This window comes from Hermetia illucens, chromosome 1, assembly GCF_905115235.1.
Source record: "Hermetia illucens chromosome 1, iHerIll2.2.curated.20191125, whole genome shotgun sequence".
Classification (NCBI taxonomy): Eukaryota; Metazoa; Arthropoda; class Insecta; order Diptera; family Stratiomyidae; genus Hermetia; species Hermetia illucens.
The window spans coordinates 190,604,246-190,621,048 of NC_051849.1; the positions used below are offsets into that span (position 1 = coordinate 190,604,246).

The window sequence follows — 16,803 nt, forward strand, 5'->3', positions numbered from 1 at the left end:
ATGTGATAAAGCGTCTCCCGGTGCCACCAGTATGCAGGTTCTGCTCGGCTACTTCATTCACTTGGTTTTGGTTTGGTTGACTGGCTTACTGCCCCGTCTTCCTCACCGCCACCATTGAGTACTAGTTGGGTTGAAAAGCGGAATTGCTCCAAATGGCGGTAACCCTTGTTGAAGCGGAGCATGAAAAAGTTCCTCCGTTGAAATCTGCTCGAAGTATTCTCGCCATCTCTCCATTGCGACTCGTCAGTCGGTAAGCAAAGTTAGGTTCCTGCAACATTGAACGCGAACGCGGTAAAAATGGCTATAAACTTCTCTATTTTGGTAGCCCACATGCTCAATATGGTGTTGGCATTGCCATCTCAGAGGGTTTCCGTGATGCCATTATATCAGTTGATAGCATTATTCACTTCTTCACTGCGTACCCACCACAGACAGGTCGACCTGATGGCGAGAAAGATGCCAATTTTTCAATGAAAAGACTTGTCACGTACCTGCTGACGACTATATTATCATTGCCGGCGACCTTAATGGTCATGTGGGTGAAAAGGCAGACGGTAACAGGTGCCATGGGGGAAAGGAGTTCGGAGCACGCAATGAGAGTGGCGAACGTTTAATCGATTTTGCGGACATCCATGACCTTTTACTTATGAATACATGGTTCATCAAACGATTGTCTCATCTTCCTACATTCTGTTGTGGGAACAGTAAAACGCAAATCGACTATATTCTCATAAGACGCCGACATTTTACGTTCCCTATGAGACCATCGCACCTCAACATCGGTCGTTGATTGCCGTCCTGTGAACTAAGCCACCGATAAAACAGCGTGAGGAACGCACTGCCTCGCGGCGCATAACACGGTGGCGATTTGGTGAGAAGAAAGACGAAACGATCTCAGTCATACGATTGCCGACCATTACGAATGTGGAAGAATCGTGGAACCAAATGAAAGACACGATCCACAAAGCGGCCTCTGTTACCCTCGAAATACTTCCCTTGGGAGTGATGATGTTGAAATGAAGCTCCGGGAAAAAAAACGCCTCTACCACAAATTTCTCGATGATAAAACGCTTGCTAATTGGCAAATTTGTAAGAATGCCAACCGGGAAGCAAAGAAATAACACTTCTGTCGCATTAATGGCAAGAACGGTACTATGCTTACCAACCATCGAGTCGCAACGGACAGATGGCGAGAATACTTCGAGCACATTTCAATTGAAGAATTTGCTCATTCTCCATTTCCACAATCATTGCCGACATTTGGAGCAGTTCCACCTGTCAGCGCAACTGGTGCTCAGAGGTGGCGGTGAGGAAGATGGGGCGGCAAAACTATCGGCCAAACCAAAACCAAGTGGTCGAGGAGAACCTCCATAGTGGTGGCACCGGGATACGCTGTAATTACTTTGGCTTGCCGGCCGTGATTCAGTAGGCGAATGCTCCAAAGACCTAATTAGGGCGATCAGACCCGAGTCTGCATGGGGACTCATCTGAAGTGGCAAATTGGTCACGAAACCTTACCAGGGGTATACTGGTACCATGGGAACCGGGAAAGCCCCTGGACTCACATACTTCGGGTGAACTCCTGTTGTATGTGAGGACAGCTCGGTTATTTGCGGTTGGCCCCCCTAGTGGGAGTTTCATGGTGGTTGTGGTTGTGCTCAAGCGAGAAGAGACCTTCGGGCCTCGACGTGGTGTTGCGTATCAACACGGGTGCCGTACTCCATAGTTCGGTAGAGATTTAGGTAATTCTTGCATCCACCAGTATGAATGTTAAGCCATGCACTTGGTATAGACTGGTACCGTTGTGACTTGTCTCAGCGGGGCTCTGATTGTGGTCACAAAATCAATCCGTGTCTGAAGAGGACCGTAGGATTAAGTCTCACGACAGGTGCCTACGTAAAACACTATGGGCTTCACTGTCAGCGCAACTGTAGTCGAGGAGGCAATAAAAAAAATGAAGTCGGGGAAAGCAACAGGACCTGATGACATCGCATCTGAGCTCTGGAAAGCGAGGAGCTGGGACCCAACACTGTGGCTCAGTGAATTCTCTAATCGGGTTATTCGGGAAGGAAGAACACCATTTGACTGGCAAGAATGTTCAAATTACCATCCGATCCGATTACTTTCCCATACCCTGAAACTTTTTGAACGCATTCTTGACAACCGTATTCGCGAAATCGTTGAAATAACCGTGAACCAAACTGGATTTGTCGAAAACTGCGGAACTACTGGCGCAATACACGCTCCGCGGTTACTAATGGAGAAAGCGTTTGACCGTGTGCCACACGAATACATCTGGAATGCTTTACGACAACACTTAGTACCAGAAGAACTTATGCGCTGGGTTCAATTGCCCTACCACGATCCGAAAAGTAAAGCTCGAAGTATGGCAGGTGTATCAAAACCGCTTCGTGTCTCTATTGGTGTTCATCAAGGAAGCGCCCTCCCACCACTCCTCTTTGTTCTTCTTATGGACACCGTCACACGGGATATCCAACATCCAGTGCCCTACACACTGCTTTATGCAGATGATGTATTCCTAGTATCTGATAGCAAAAATGATCTCGAGCAACTTGTCCAAAAATGGAATGATCGCCTCATGAAACGCGGTCTCAGATTGAATCTAAACAAAACTGAATTTTTGACGACCGATCCCCATGATACAGACACAATCACTGTCAGCGGCAGTGATCTGCCCAGAACTGTGCGATTTAAATGAACTGAAAGTGGCGTTCCACAACTGGTGTTCTTTGTGATCGACGTATCAACGAACGTCTCAAATCGAAAATTTACCGCGTTGTCCGTCCTGTCGCTCTCTATGGTTCTGAGTGTTGGCCAACTATGAAAGACAATGAACGGCGTCTTGCGGTAATGGAGACGAAGATGTTATGTTGGACTAGTGGCATCACACGTTTTGATCACATCCTAAATGAGGATATCTGCGATCGTTATGGGGTTGCACCGATCGTGGAAAAATTGCGAGAGACGCGTCTTTGATGGTAAGGTCACGCAATTCGTGTTTACGATAACTCGCTTGTCAAGATTGGTCTGAACATCGAAGTCGATGGTAAAAGACCAAAAGGCAGGCCGAAACAATGGTGGCTTGATACGCTGGATGGGCCTCGAGATTGCACCCAGATCAGGCATACGATAGAGCCAAATGGCGAAACCGATCACGACGAGACGACTCCGTTTGTGAACGGGACAAAGGCTGAAGAAAAAGAAGAAGAACCGCTTTCCTCGGTGACCTCGAAGCTTGCATATCTACTTTTGTGGACCGGGTGTTTAGCTTGGTTTCACGATTTTTTCACACTCGTTATAGTTGGTAATCTCGCGAGTGAGATCATTTCTCCTTTCTTCTGACGAAATCTCCGTATTAGGAATAGTTCTCTCTCCAGGCCAGAAGTAAAAACGGTCGGTGCAAAGAACACTCGTAGCAAGGGAGTATCTTCTGGCTTATGCAACCTACATTTGTAGATCGTTTCAGACCCTTGATCCCTATACATTTAACTAAGAAAATTGCTTGAGAAATTTCCATGCAAAAGTTCATAAGGTTTTCCACCACTGGCTTCACGTATTACATTCTCTAGTCCATTGCGGAGCCTACTGATATCTAGCCATTAACATTGCTTTATTCTGCAAACCTAACGAGTTCTATTGCACTCGCTAGCCAATTTCTATTACTAATCCTTCCCCAGGGGCCTTTGAATTAGTAACAGATTTGAATTTGGGTACTTTCAAACTATCCTAACTGACCTCTATGCCAACATCATTTTTCTCCATATATGACAGGGTACTTAGTGGAGCAGAGAACCCGGCAATCCATTTATCTCGCCATTGAGGATAGCTTCTACTATCTCTTGACAGGTTTGAGTGGTTCACATGCTGTGAACGAGGAACGGCGCTTCGAATTTCACATTCAATTGTTCAATTCATGATGAGGGTGAAATGGTAACGAGAATCGATATCGTTTCAGTTTGAATGGAAAAAGATACACATAGGCTCCACGCTGTGCTTTTGAAGATGAAATTGCTTTTATATTGTACGCTCGTTTCTAACAAAAAAAAACCTCTTTGGAATCCAAACCGAAGAGGAAGTGCTTCCTTCTTTTTGTAACCTCTGGGATCAGAAACATAGCTACCCCTGATGTTATCGAGCATTCGAGAAATCATTATAAAAAATATCGACTTGAAGAGAATGTCGGTTCCTTATCATTTCCGGATCAGAAGCACTGCCCCGACCACCACTTGGGGCAGGGTCCTAGCAATTGTAGCGAATAATTGTCTCGTTGGGGTACAATGACCTAAACACTCACTCGTGGAGTGATTCATGTTGAACTTGTTGAGATGAGGCTCCACCGTAGAGTGTGGATATGACGATTTCAATGGGGCTTTTCTTCAGTGATAGAGCTGTTCCTATTATAACGCACTTACATATATCAGATAGTAAATCGCAGGGTACATTGAATCTCGTAATTTCATGGCTAATTCAACGTGCTTAAAGGAGATACCAGCCAAGCAAACCTACTTAAATTCTCCTCTAGTTTCCTTGGAAGAGTGATGGGAATCCTTCCTAATCTTGTAAGCAAATTTCAGACATTGTACCAATTTCGAATACCCGCAAAGGCAATAATTGGGAGGGATGCGTCAACCATGAAATTGCTCATTTGTCAGGCTATGGAAGCTTCAACATATAGTACACATGTACGTACATGAGTTTGTCGTGTGTTCACCAAGCATATCCCAACTAATGAGGAAACACTCCCTCCCCCCCATCGAATACCCCATAAATTCCATTTAACTAAACACCCAAATAATGGAAAAGTCATCACCTCAATGAGGACACCATTCGGCTCGACGCCAGCTTTTTCCGTATGGTCCCATTAGATAAATATCCTCGGAACGCCTTCGTAGTCTCACAGTTATGCTACACATTGTACACTTACTTCCCTATCTTAGATACTTTCACCTTTCCTTCTTGCTCAGAATCAACGTAAGTGAATAACTTTTCTTTCCGTGTTGAAAAAGGGTTGAAGAAGTCTAGTTTGTTTTCGGGAAGAAAGAATTACGTAATGAGATTAACGTCTTAAGCACCGTTATGGGAAAATAACACAATCGGGTTAGTACCTATTTTTACTCCACGAACAGAAGTTTTCTTAAGAACTCTTGCATACTTTCCAAGTCTGTAGATACTCTGCATCCACGTACATTTCTTCCTCAAGTGAAAAAGCAAAAGACAAAGAAAAAAGTAAGAAAACCAGAAAGAAAGAAAGAACTTTCAAGTGGATACTATGTAGCGAATGTAAGATGGCAGGTTGGGAGATTAGAGGCAGAAAAAAAGATTCAGGTATTTAAGTTACACACATTCGTACATATCTGATTAGAATGGGTTTGCATGCAGCCGAAATGTGGGCGTCCATGAGATTAACAGTTGATTGATTGAAAAAGATTGACCGATTACACACAAGAGCACTTCATTGTGGTTCAATAACCCATTTCTAAATTGGTATAACATACCAGGAAAATGGGTGCAGTGGGTTAACTGTACTTGGTAATTTGATTGAAGAGATGTCTATATTGGGAATGGCGCTTGAAGGGCTTATTTTTCTTGCTTTTGTGTACTTTGTGACTCTTCTTCACGATAGCAATTAGTAGATTCAGGTGTTCCCTTTTAGGCAAATTAACTTCCAGAACAACTCAAATGCAGTCATTAAATCTGGAACTGCAGATACTTAAGATACACAAACAGAGAAAATATGATCAAGAGAAGATTTTGGCAAGTTTCCATTAATCTGAATGCATAAACTTTGAGATTCAATTGTCCAAAATATGAATGAAATATGCCATTCCAGTCCCAAGGCCGTTTGAGAGAGAAAAGTAATTATAGTCTGCAGGACCACGTAACACCTAGAATCCTCAGAGAGTAGGTGGGGTAGACTTCACCCTGACTAATAGTACTGATAAGCCGGGAAGAGGTGTGCATGAGAAATAGCTACCTAGGAGCCGAATTGATTCTTAAGGTTTTATTTATTAAAATCGGTTCAATGTCTGTCTGGCTGTCTTTTCTTTTCAGGGGGTGGAAATCCTCAAAAGACGCTGGTCTGGACACACCAGTGTGTAGGATTTTTACCCACTAAAACCACACCCGACTCCCTCCCTGCCCCGCGGAACTCCTAAGATATTACATCACATACTCATTCTAGCTTAATTACCCTTCTTCTAGACGCGGCGTACGTGACCGCGTTTTTCTCCTCTCTTCTGCCTTTCGCAGTTTATTTTGGATAGATGCAATCATGCAGTAGACCGCATCCCAATTCTCTTGTTGTGCTAGCACTTTCGCCAACAGATTTTCTGGTACCAGCACCAATCTGGGACAGTGGAAGAATACATGCTCTGGGTTCTCTGAGACTCCATCGCAATTTAAACAATTTAAACCTATGCAAGTATTGGCGATATCTTCCGTGCCCCGTAAGAAACTGGTTGGGATTATGATTAATCTCACCGTGTCGTCTCTCCAACCACTCCTTGATGGCAGGAGTGAGCCTTCATAGGCCACCGACCCTTTCCCGAGCATTCCCACGGCTCTTGCCATCTATTTATGGATCTCTCCCTGTCAGCGTTCTCCATCTGCGATAAGGGAGTGATTGGCTTTGCATTGTATATATTCGTCATCTCATCTGCCAAGATATCAATCGGCATCATTCCAGAGATGAGGAATACTGCGTCACCTAAGACAGTCCTGAAGGCAGAGCATATTCTCAGGGCAATCCTCCTGTAGACTCCTCTTAGCCTTTTACTGTTAATTGACAGCCGCAACGCCTCCCTCCAGACGGGGGTCGCACAGAGCATGATTGAGGTCACCACCCTGGCTATAAGCAACCTAGAGACATGTCATGGCCCTCCCACGTTCGGCATCATCCTTGCCAGGGCCATACTAGCAGTGGCTGATTTATGATGATATGATTCCCGATTCTAATACAGGCGTAATTTCTCTTCCGGCGCTTAGTGATGAGGACCGCTTCTGTTTTTTCCTCCACCTAGCCAATTTTTAACAGCACCGATTGCTTCGATTGAGTACAGATTAGCATCTTCAAGACAACAACCAGCGCTATGTCGCCAGCATAAACCACCACTGTGGCTTTCCTCGGAAGGGGAAGATTAAGTACAATACGGAGTCGTGCGGGACAACCGGGAAAACAACGTACTCCTGGGGTTCGTCATTAGTGTCGTACCAGAAGATCTTTTCAGTTAAATAACTATCGACGATAACGGCGAGATAGGCTGGAATACCAACCTTCGCTAGGGATTTGCGTATTAGATTCCAATTGGCCGAATTGAATGCATTTTTCACGTCCAGGGCTACTACCACGCAATATTTGCTAATACTACCCTTGGATTTGCATCTTCGGCCAAGCCAGTAACCAATTTGATGGCATCAATGGTTGATCTGTCTTTACGGAACCCATACTGCCAATCTGAAAGGCCGCCTTGGCTTTCAACAACCGGGAGGAATCTATTATAGATTCTAACATTTTCCCCACAGTGTCCAAAAGACATATGGGTCGGTATGAGGACGATTCACCTGGAGGTTTACCGAGCTTAGGCAGAAGTGCGAACTTCTGCCGCTTCCATGCTGTTGGAAATATTCCCTCGGACATGCATCCTTCGAATAACTCAGCGAAAATGTCCAGCCTGGAATTCACAACAAGCTCAAGGGCCTTATTGGGTACTCCGTCCAGGCCCAGCGCTTTATTGTCTGCTATTCTAGCGCAGATCTCCAGCAACTCGTCTCTGGTGACTGGCAGAATTGCCGTCACATTTAGAGGTGGTTGGAATGTATCAGTGCTCTTCTCTTGCTGGGGGAATGACCCCTGGATGATTTTCAGCAAGAGGCTGGGTACATGATCTGTGGAGATATACGACCTCTGAATCGTTCCATCAGGATTCTATACGCACTCCTCCACGGGTTTACGTCCGCTTCTTACCAGAGCTCCTGAAAGCATTTCCTCTTGCTTCGCTGGATGGCGAGCTTAAGGGTTTTGCGGGATTCCTTATAGGCGCAATCTTTCTGCCCCTGATCGACTCTACCCACTGCCCTGTGAGCCGCCCTTCTGGCTCCGTGACAGGCTGATCGAAGGCCGGTCAGTTCATCATTCCACCGGCAGTTTGGTCTTCTAGTGGGGAATGGGGGCTGCTTGACTTGCAGTAGATTGTATGGCCCGTCGACCGCAAGCCCATATCGCCCCTCCACCAGTCGAATCTGTGCCCCAAATCCCGAAGGGATCGATCAATGCTGCTGCTGCATGCCTTCGCGAAGTACTCAAACATGAGGCATTTAAAGCACCTCTTTAAAGAAGTTTGTTCTCTTAAACGGCAGACAACCCATCCAATCCGAAACCTTCCGCCAGCCAACAACATCTGCGCTGCCTCCACTGGTACTTGTATTGTGGCCGTTTGAGTACCACCTCAGTACGTTCTTTCAACTTGAATTACTCCTCCAGATCAGTACAAACTTCTCTTTTCGGTGTCACTTCTTCGAGATCCTTACATTGTATATACATCTCTTGTTTTTGGGCACGCACTGCGGCATTCTCCCCAAGTGAGTTTTTCACTTGAGTGTGAAAGTCATCAGTTTTGCCTACGCTGGATCTTTTCAGCTCAAACATGAGATCCCCTTTTTGGGTTCTTCGGATTCTGTTTACATTGCCGCTCAGATATTTTAGGTTGGGATCAGCTTTGACCTTTTTGATTATCTCCGCGTAGGATAGATTGCCCTTACTGGAGATAACAATCGCATCTGGATGAGTTCGCACTTTTGCTTTTCGTTTCACTTTTTTGCTGGTGACTTTAGTCCATCTTGGGTTTCGCAACGCTGCTCGAGTTTCCTACATTCGCTGTACGCTTTCCTTCTTCTGAGCTGTTGGTGCTGGTTTTCAGAATATCCTATCCACCTGTTTTTCTCTTAGGCGCCTACTGATTATTTAGAGAATCCCCTTCTTTTTCACGTGCCCGTTTATTACGCCTTGATTCGATGGTAGTACGGTTAGGCGTCACTTGGATCGCTTGTAACACTGTTGGCACAGCGGGGTTCGGCGTATCCTTATTATTCTTTCCCTCCATCTGCGATCTATTATAGAAGACCCAAATAGCCCGAACTATATTCTTTCTGGCTTGATGCACGTTGTGCTTGTCTCTGATAAACTCGGACAGCTCAATTATTTTTGTTCCTCCTGATCGGGACTCTGCTCCCTATAAACCCCGGCAGCGTTACCCTTTTTATACGCTCTTTCACTTTTGGCGTTTATTAACCTTGCCTGTACTTTATCCTTCACCGTCTTTGGCCTTGGTGGAGATCTCAAAGTTGACGAGCTTCTTTTGAATGGATCCCTTCCTTGTTCCTGGAGCACCTCCTGCTGTCGCACATCTTGAACATATCCGGTGGGTATTATCATGGTTTTTGTCGTCCAACGATCTGCCTTCAGTTCATCTTTGTTTAGTCTTGTTACTGGCGTTCTCGGTAAGGTTGTACTTCATTTGAACACCTCCTTCTCCAAATCCAAATCACTTGTAACATTATATGCCAAGATGGCCAAGTCTATCCGTCTGTCTGTCTGTTTATCTGTCTATCATACCCGATTTGTTAAGAAACGGCTGGATCGATTGTCACGAAAATTGGTAGGAGCGTGTGATCTATTGTTCTCTTTACATGCAGCAAGTGGTGCCATTTTGTCATAAGTTCAAGGGAGGGTCCCTGTACATGGGGGTGCAAATTTTTTTCATAAAATGTGGCCATGTGGAGTATCAAATGAAAGGACTCATTTAGTACCGGTTCCATATTGGATATCGGGTGAACATAGGGGAGTGAGGGCTCAAAATGTGACCAACAAAGTGTAACAGGTCTCATTCTCAGAATCTATCCAACGTGGGGATAATTAGATAATTTTCAACAAGAAGGTGGGGCACGTGGTCTGCGAGGATACCGGCCTCTGACACGTCCCATCACAACTCTCTATGCGCTTCGCTACAGTTTTACATCCGCCTCCGAGCAGAGCTTCTTAAAGCATTCCCTCTTGCTCGACAGGATGGACAGCTTGAAGTTTTTGCTGGGTTCCATATATGCATGCCCTTATTGCCCCTGATCGTTACACCGCCCTCAGAGCTGTTTGCAATTCCACCAGTAGCTTAAGTGATCCATTGCGTCATATGAAGTGTTTTATTCGCAGGGCGGTTAGCTTTAGTAGGTTGATCTAAGCACATTCCTATGAAGGTTTGTTCGTCCATTGCGTTTTCAGACCAGTCTGGTGTCTTTATCGGCTTTGGGTATGCCGTTTCTTTGCCACATTTTAAATAGGTAATTGATCAGTAAGGTGATCGCTGTGGGTGAAGTCTCGCTAACGTGCCAGGGCGTACCCGGCACCTGTTCAGGTCAAACAGAGGGCTAGTTTATAATTTGGGAAGATTTCAAAACGCACTTATGTAAGCTTCATTGGATAGAACTATAATGAATCCAACTAGGCACAAGCGTCTAGTAGGCGTTCGTCCCTTACATTATCCTCTCTCCTTAACCACTCCGAAACCCTTGCACCGGTAATCACCATTGAACTTCATCCCTTTGCGATGAAGCTGCTGACCGATTGATTCAAGGCTTATCGGTACGTCCACATCACCGCTCCATGGTCGGCTCTTGGACCCATATACCACCGTCATGGTTTCTGGATCCGTAAGTAGTCTGCGCATTTGACGTCTCCATTGCACATTTAGGCAATATAGCCATTTCCCCCACCTTCTGTAACTGTCTTTTCGTCGCTCGCACGAACTTTGATATATTTTTTATAATTACTACGAACCCCCTTAAGTTGATCCTATGTTCGTAAAATTGCTGTTTTGTGGGTTTTTATATGGAGTATCATCATTATCAACTTAACATCATAAATGAAAAGAGGGATGAAGACGGCTACGGTTTCTTACCAAAGCAGAGGCAAATCCTCACCTCTGCCCTGGGAGCAGCGTGACCGAAGCGGCTACAAATTATATTCAGCGGGTACGAATTATATTCAGCGTAAATCCGCCCATAGTTCGGACAAAAACTTGGCCGGAGTTAAACAATTTCTTTTTACGAATTGAGGAGTCATAAGTCCGCATCCATTTCATGTCGGACCTTACCTGCTCCCAGGGCAGAGGTGGGGCAGCTTTTGAGGATTTGCCTTTGCCCTGGTAAGAAGCCGTAGCCGTCTTCGTCCCTCTTTTAATTTTTGAAATTTGGATGTTACTATAAAAAGAGGAGTCTGTGGACTATATAGAGTGGGGGCAAGTTGCTCTTCATTTGGTCCGGTCCGACATTAAATGGATGCGGACTTAGGACTCCTAAAAATAAATTATCATTATAAGTTTTGAAAATCCTACCATTATTAACAAAGCTATAGTAGATCCAAATTACCCTTTTCGCATCAAATTACTGCTGCCTAATATTCTTAAAAAACCTTTGATACCTGAAGCGCTAAGCTTTCGATTCCCGACTTGTTTATATGAATAGTGAATTGTGGGACAGAATGTATCTGCTATAGATAGAATGTCTAGTTTTAATTAGTACCGACAGGATATTGCTTTGCTTCCATATCATCTATTGTAGAACAAAAGAAGTAGAAACCATAATATAAGCCAAGAAACTAGAAAGTTCAGCGCGAATTCTACTATAATTAACAAAGTTGTGTAAATATCGTCCGTGGTCTGATAAAACTAAGCCAACTACAGATTTCGATCATAGCCAGGTTATGTTCGCGAAAAGCTGTACATTATTTACTGACAACCGATGATATTACGATAGAATAATGTTCCTCATATAAGGGAAGCATAAGACCTTTTATAAGAATTTATTTTATTTCATTTTTATGGTTTTGTATAAAACAAAACCTTATTAAAATTGATTCACTGTCTGTCTGTCTGTCTGCCTGTCTGTTAGTCTGTTTGTTTGTCCGTCTGTGACATGCACTTTTCTCAGAAAAGGCTATTCCGATTGACACTAAATGTGGTAAGAAGGTGGGAACTGTGAACGCCCAGACATGCAGAGAGTGATATCCTTCTATGTTGAGATTTAGGGGGAGGCCCCATACATGCAAAAGGGGGGTGCAAACCGAATATAGTCATGTTGGGTATCAAATGAAAGGTCTCGACTAGTACTTTTCCAATCCGCTCTTAGTTTTGAGATTTGTTAGAAAGGCGGGCAGTGGGGGGGGGGGGGGGCGGAAACAGATGATTTCTTCAGGAGAAGCAAAGAAAACCTTTCACACCTGAAGCGCCCATCTTCCGGTTTCCTGACTTGTTATGGTTTTGTGTAAAGCAAAACCTTATTAAAATCAATTCACTGTCTGTCTGTTTGTCTGTCACACGCACTTTTCTCCAAAACGGCTAAACCGAACAAAATTTAGTGGATAGATGGGAACTGTGAAATCCCACGCATACAGCGAGTGATGTAAATTTACATGCAAAGGGAGGATTTAAAAAAAAATTTCATCGGATATAGTCATGTAGGGTATCAAATGAAAGGTCTCGATTAGTACTTTCCGGAATTGACGCTAGTTTTGGCGTGAATTGCAAACTGCGCGAGTACGAAGTCAAAGCGTATGCACTTAAAGTGGGACAGGACCCATTTTCGGAAACTACCAAACCCAAAACCCGAAAAAAATCAGGATAATGCACTTAGATGAAATCTAGGCTCCAAAATATGTCCCATTCCGATATCTGCTCAAATAAACTTACTAATAGTATATTACCAACTTTTAGTAATTGACTAAAAAACATCCTTTAAGTTCATTTTAGGAGTACTAAGTTTTGCGCCAACGTGTCGTTCATACACATGCTACATCTTATGCAAATCCGGCTATTAGTGTCAAAGTTATGCCAGTTCAAACTTATCAATTTCCTGCGAATTTACGGCATCCGCGAATCTACTTCTCCCCAGCCCTTTTTGTATCTATTGCAGGTTAAATTCTTCGCATTTGCTAATAATGTTAAACTCAGAGTGAGAAGCGTATAAGGTTGACTGTTATCAATACAGGGCTTTCCATCAAATGGTTTATTTAAATCGCTTTCTAGAAACATTTCAACAGGGCAATGACATTTTTAACTATGTAACACGGAGCTGTCATACACTCGTCGCTCCTGACATCTTCTTTTTCTTTAGCCTTTATCTCGTTCATAAGCGGGGTCGGTTCGCCATGATCGGTTTCGCTGTTTTATTTTATCAAATGCCTGATCTGGATGCAATTTCCAGGCTTTTAAATACCCATCCAGTGTATCAAGCCACCGTTGTTTCGGCCGGCCTTTTGGTCGTTTACCATTGACTTTGATGTTCAGAGCAATCTTGATAAGTGAATTCGCTTTTACGTGACCATACCATCGAAGGCGCCTTCCACGTAGTTTCTCCACGATCGGGGTAACCCCATAACGATCGCGGATATCCTCATTTCGGATCATACCACCTGTCCAAAGCAACATCTTCGTCTCATTCCCGCAAGACGCCATTCATTGTCTTTTATAGTCGGCCAACACTCAATACTACAGAGAGGGGCAGATGGACGACATTGCGGTAAATCTTAGATTTGTGACGTTCGTTGATACGTCGATCACAAAGAACACCAGTTGTGGAATGCCACTTTAACCAGGCCGCATCAATTCGTGAAACAATTTCATTACGCAGTTCTCCATTGGTTGACCCGAGATATTTAATTCGCTCAGTTCTGGGCAGGTTATTGAAGCTGACAGCACTGAACAATTTAAATATCTCGAGTCAATGATATCCGCCAATGGAGAACTGCATTATGCTTCTCACATAGGGAGACACGAAACCTTTTTTGCCTGAAGCATCAAGCTTCCGGTTTCCCGACTTATTTTATCTTTATGTCATTACTAAATGTTACTCTTCAAGATGAACGTACTTTAATGGCTTCCCTTAATCAAAACACCCTAATTTGATAGTAGTCGCATATCACCTCAATAAATATAGATATTATGATTTCGTTTAAAATGAAAGCCAACCTTATTGAAATTTTACCACACTTTTGATTACCTCGGGTTTCACCCTTTTACACTGGAGCCTATAAACACATAAATAACCCAAAGTAATTTTGTATTTTATTTTATGTTTTTGCATTTCAACTCTAATACCCCCTTTCTGTATCCTTTCCAGATATTCAACATGAGATGATAATTATTTAAAATGGCAAAGCCAATTCAACAACTGCCAACACCAGAAGTGGATCACAATTGCAATTAACGTAGCAAACTACTCCTTCCAGCGGTGGCACAAAACAATCGATAATAACTCCTGTTTGGAATAAAGATGTACTGTACTTGTGGCCATGGCTCGGTGAATAATCGATGGACACGTTCCGCTCAAAATGTGAACTACGCCACAGCCTGCAATTGCACCTGTTACTCCCAGCCACAGAGCCTACACTATCATAGTTGTCCTCAAATTCCAAACACCTATCGACAACATTGTTCCTGCTTCCAAACCCCACCAGTTTATCAATGTACTCATACCCAAAATGTCCTTCCGTGACAATGTTACTATTGTACCTGTAGCAAATCCCTTAACGATCCAAATTCCTTTAGTCAATATCGTTATTTCGGTGGTCGCCCACCAGCCACCCTTTGGTGGACATCTTGCCCACGACTGTCTTCCATTCAAGCAACAACATCGTCGTCGACTAAAGTGAGTAATTACCACAACATAATATTCAGTTCATCCCTAAGCAGTCTTGTTCCCAGCAGGATACGAAAACTTATCAAGCACAGTCGAGCGTAAAATCGGGATTGACTACAACTTCGACTGCCCAACAGACTGATTTGCCGCAGAATATTCAGACGCAAACGGACGAAATGTTGCCATCTCAGGACGGGTATGCGTCATCTCAGGTGAGCAATTCAATTCCAATTATCCTTAAATCATACGCGGAAGCATCAAAAGTACCGTGGGTTGAAATTACATTTCGGAGAAGTTATCAGCCCTGAGGGAAACAGCGAATTTGGGACATGGACGAGTTCTCTGTAACGAATATTACCCAATTCGCCTTCCCTGCAAAGCCTACCAAACAGAATATGTTTGTTCGTTGTTCAAATGTACAATTTTGCATCACATGTACCCTTTGTTCTCTCATTACTTATTTACAATTCGCAGGTATCGAATTCTCCTGTCCCGGAACCACCCCCGCCGCCCGGATCAATGCAGCAAATGCAACCAAACGTCGTCCCGCCTGCACTTAGATCGATATCGTTTTCGGATACAAACTATCAGCGGCTTTACTGCAATTGTTCCTGTAATGTAGCCAATAGCAATTATGCAACCCTGACCAGACAGGACACTAATAGCCACTATCATTCCAGCATACATCAGAACGGAAGCTATGCTACAGGTTATTCAGGTGGGTGAATTGGCGAGTTTTATTCATGTAATTCAATAAAGCTTGAATTAATTGCATTCATCGAGATGAATAGGGAGAGGTGTTCAATTTTCGTTTACATTTGAGGACACCTTGCCATTGTGGTGGGGATCAACACTGTGGAATATTTGAGGAGGATTATTCAAATTGTTTTCCGACTAAATGGCGCCGTTTTGGCCACTGGTTGGAATTGTTCAATGGTTACCTGGCAATCTCTATGATAAATTACATAATAGGATAATGGCGCTCTTTAAAAGAACATCCTTTATTGGATTTACATAGTGTCAACTGGACATAAATTAATTTGTTACTATTGATGACGAGGTAATTATCTGCATGTGAGTGGGGTTGCAGGATCGAGATTTCGTTTCTGGACTAGAGTAAGTTCTATGTACGAATATATGTTTTCAATTTATAATATTGTGACTACCGTTCCTGACTGCATGATTCGCAGCAGCTTAGCTCGCATGTTGCCTCCGCAAAGTCTCTCGACTCCCTCTTAGTGTATTCGCTGATAACCACATGTAATGTACGAGTATGTTGTTGGGGTATAATGCCTTGAACCAGCTTCTTGTCCAACGCTGTTGAATTTTGGTTACAGGTTTCATCTGTCAGAATTTATAAAGGACATTGAACATCAGGGAATGAACGAGGAAGGCAGGAAACTTTTGCTTGCATTTGAGGAAAGTATGTAGGTAGGTAAGTATCAGTGGTCGCTCCGAGGAGCTCAATTAGCGCTTTGGTGCGCCGTTTTGATGCCACAAACTCCTAAGACCGTGATTGTTGTTAAGGGAGCAGGGAGGCAGAGTCCAGCCGCAGCATTCGCGAAAGAAAGCAGTTCTCTCTCTGGGGTCCCTAAAGAATGGTCCATAGCCTGACTCTAGCCAGAGCTGGGCAATCACAGAGACAGTGCAGGAGGGTTTCCCTTCCTTCTCCGCAGCTTCGGCAATGCGAGTTGCAGGCTAAGCCGAGCCTAGCCGCATGGTCCCCTATGGGCCAGTGCCCCGTGCAGACCGCCGTAATCTTGAATGCATTTGCACGCGTCTGGCACAGGAGGTCTCGTGATCAGGCTATGTTATAAGCGCCCAAAATTCTCCTTGACTTGGCACAGCTCGTAAGCCTTCGCCATCTTAGGCCCGCGGCTGCTAGGTAGTGCGAGTAGACTCGGCCCCCAACAGCCACCAACGGAACACCGACTGTATTCGCCGAGGGACTGCCAAGAGCAGAGCCTTGTCTGGCCAATCCGTCAGCCCGCTCATTCCCTATGCCGGGGAACCCAGAGGAGTGTGACCTTGAGCGTGCCCCAAAACAGTTCAGGGCATCTCTGCACTGCCCCACCAGCCTGAAAAATGTCGTCGCCGGGT

At 44.2% G+C, this 16,803-nt stretch overlaps 1 protein-coding gene across 2 annotated transcripts in view; it reads left to right on the top strand.

Moving 5' to 3' along the window:
* The window catches only part of LOC119646944 (monocarboxylate transporter 12), a 277,565-nt gene that overhangs the window by 162,946 nt on the left and 97,816 nt on the right, over positions 1 to 16,803 (top strand). The window contains exons 2-4 of one of the 2 annotated variants that reach the window (XM_038047635.1): positions 14,185 to 14,712; positions 14,757 to 14,915; positions 15,178 to 15,421. In XM_038047635.1, coding sequence (XP_037903563.1) covers positions 14,880 to 14,915; positions 15,178 to 15,421 — 280 coding nt within the window. In that variant the 5' untranslated portion in view covers positions 14,185 to 14,712; positions 14,757 to 14,879. The remainder of the gene's footprint in view (positions 1 to 14,184; positions 14,713 to 14,756; positions 14,916 to 15,177; positions 15,422 to 16,803) is intronic. The other variant, XM_038047633.1, reaches the window with a different exon arrangement.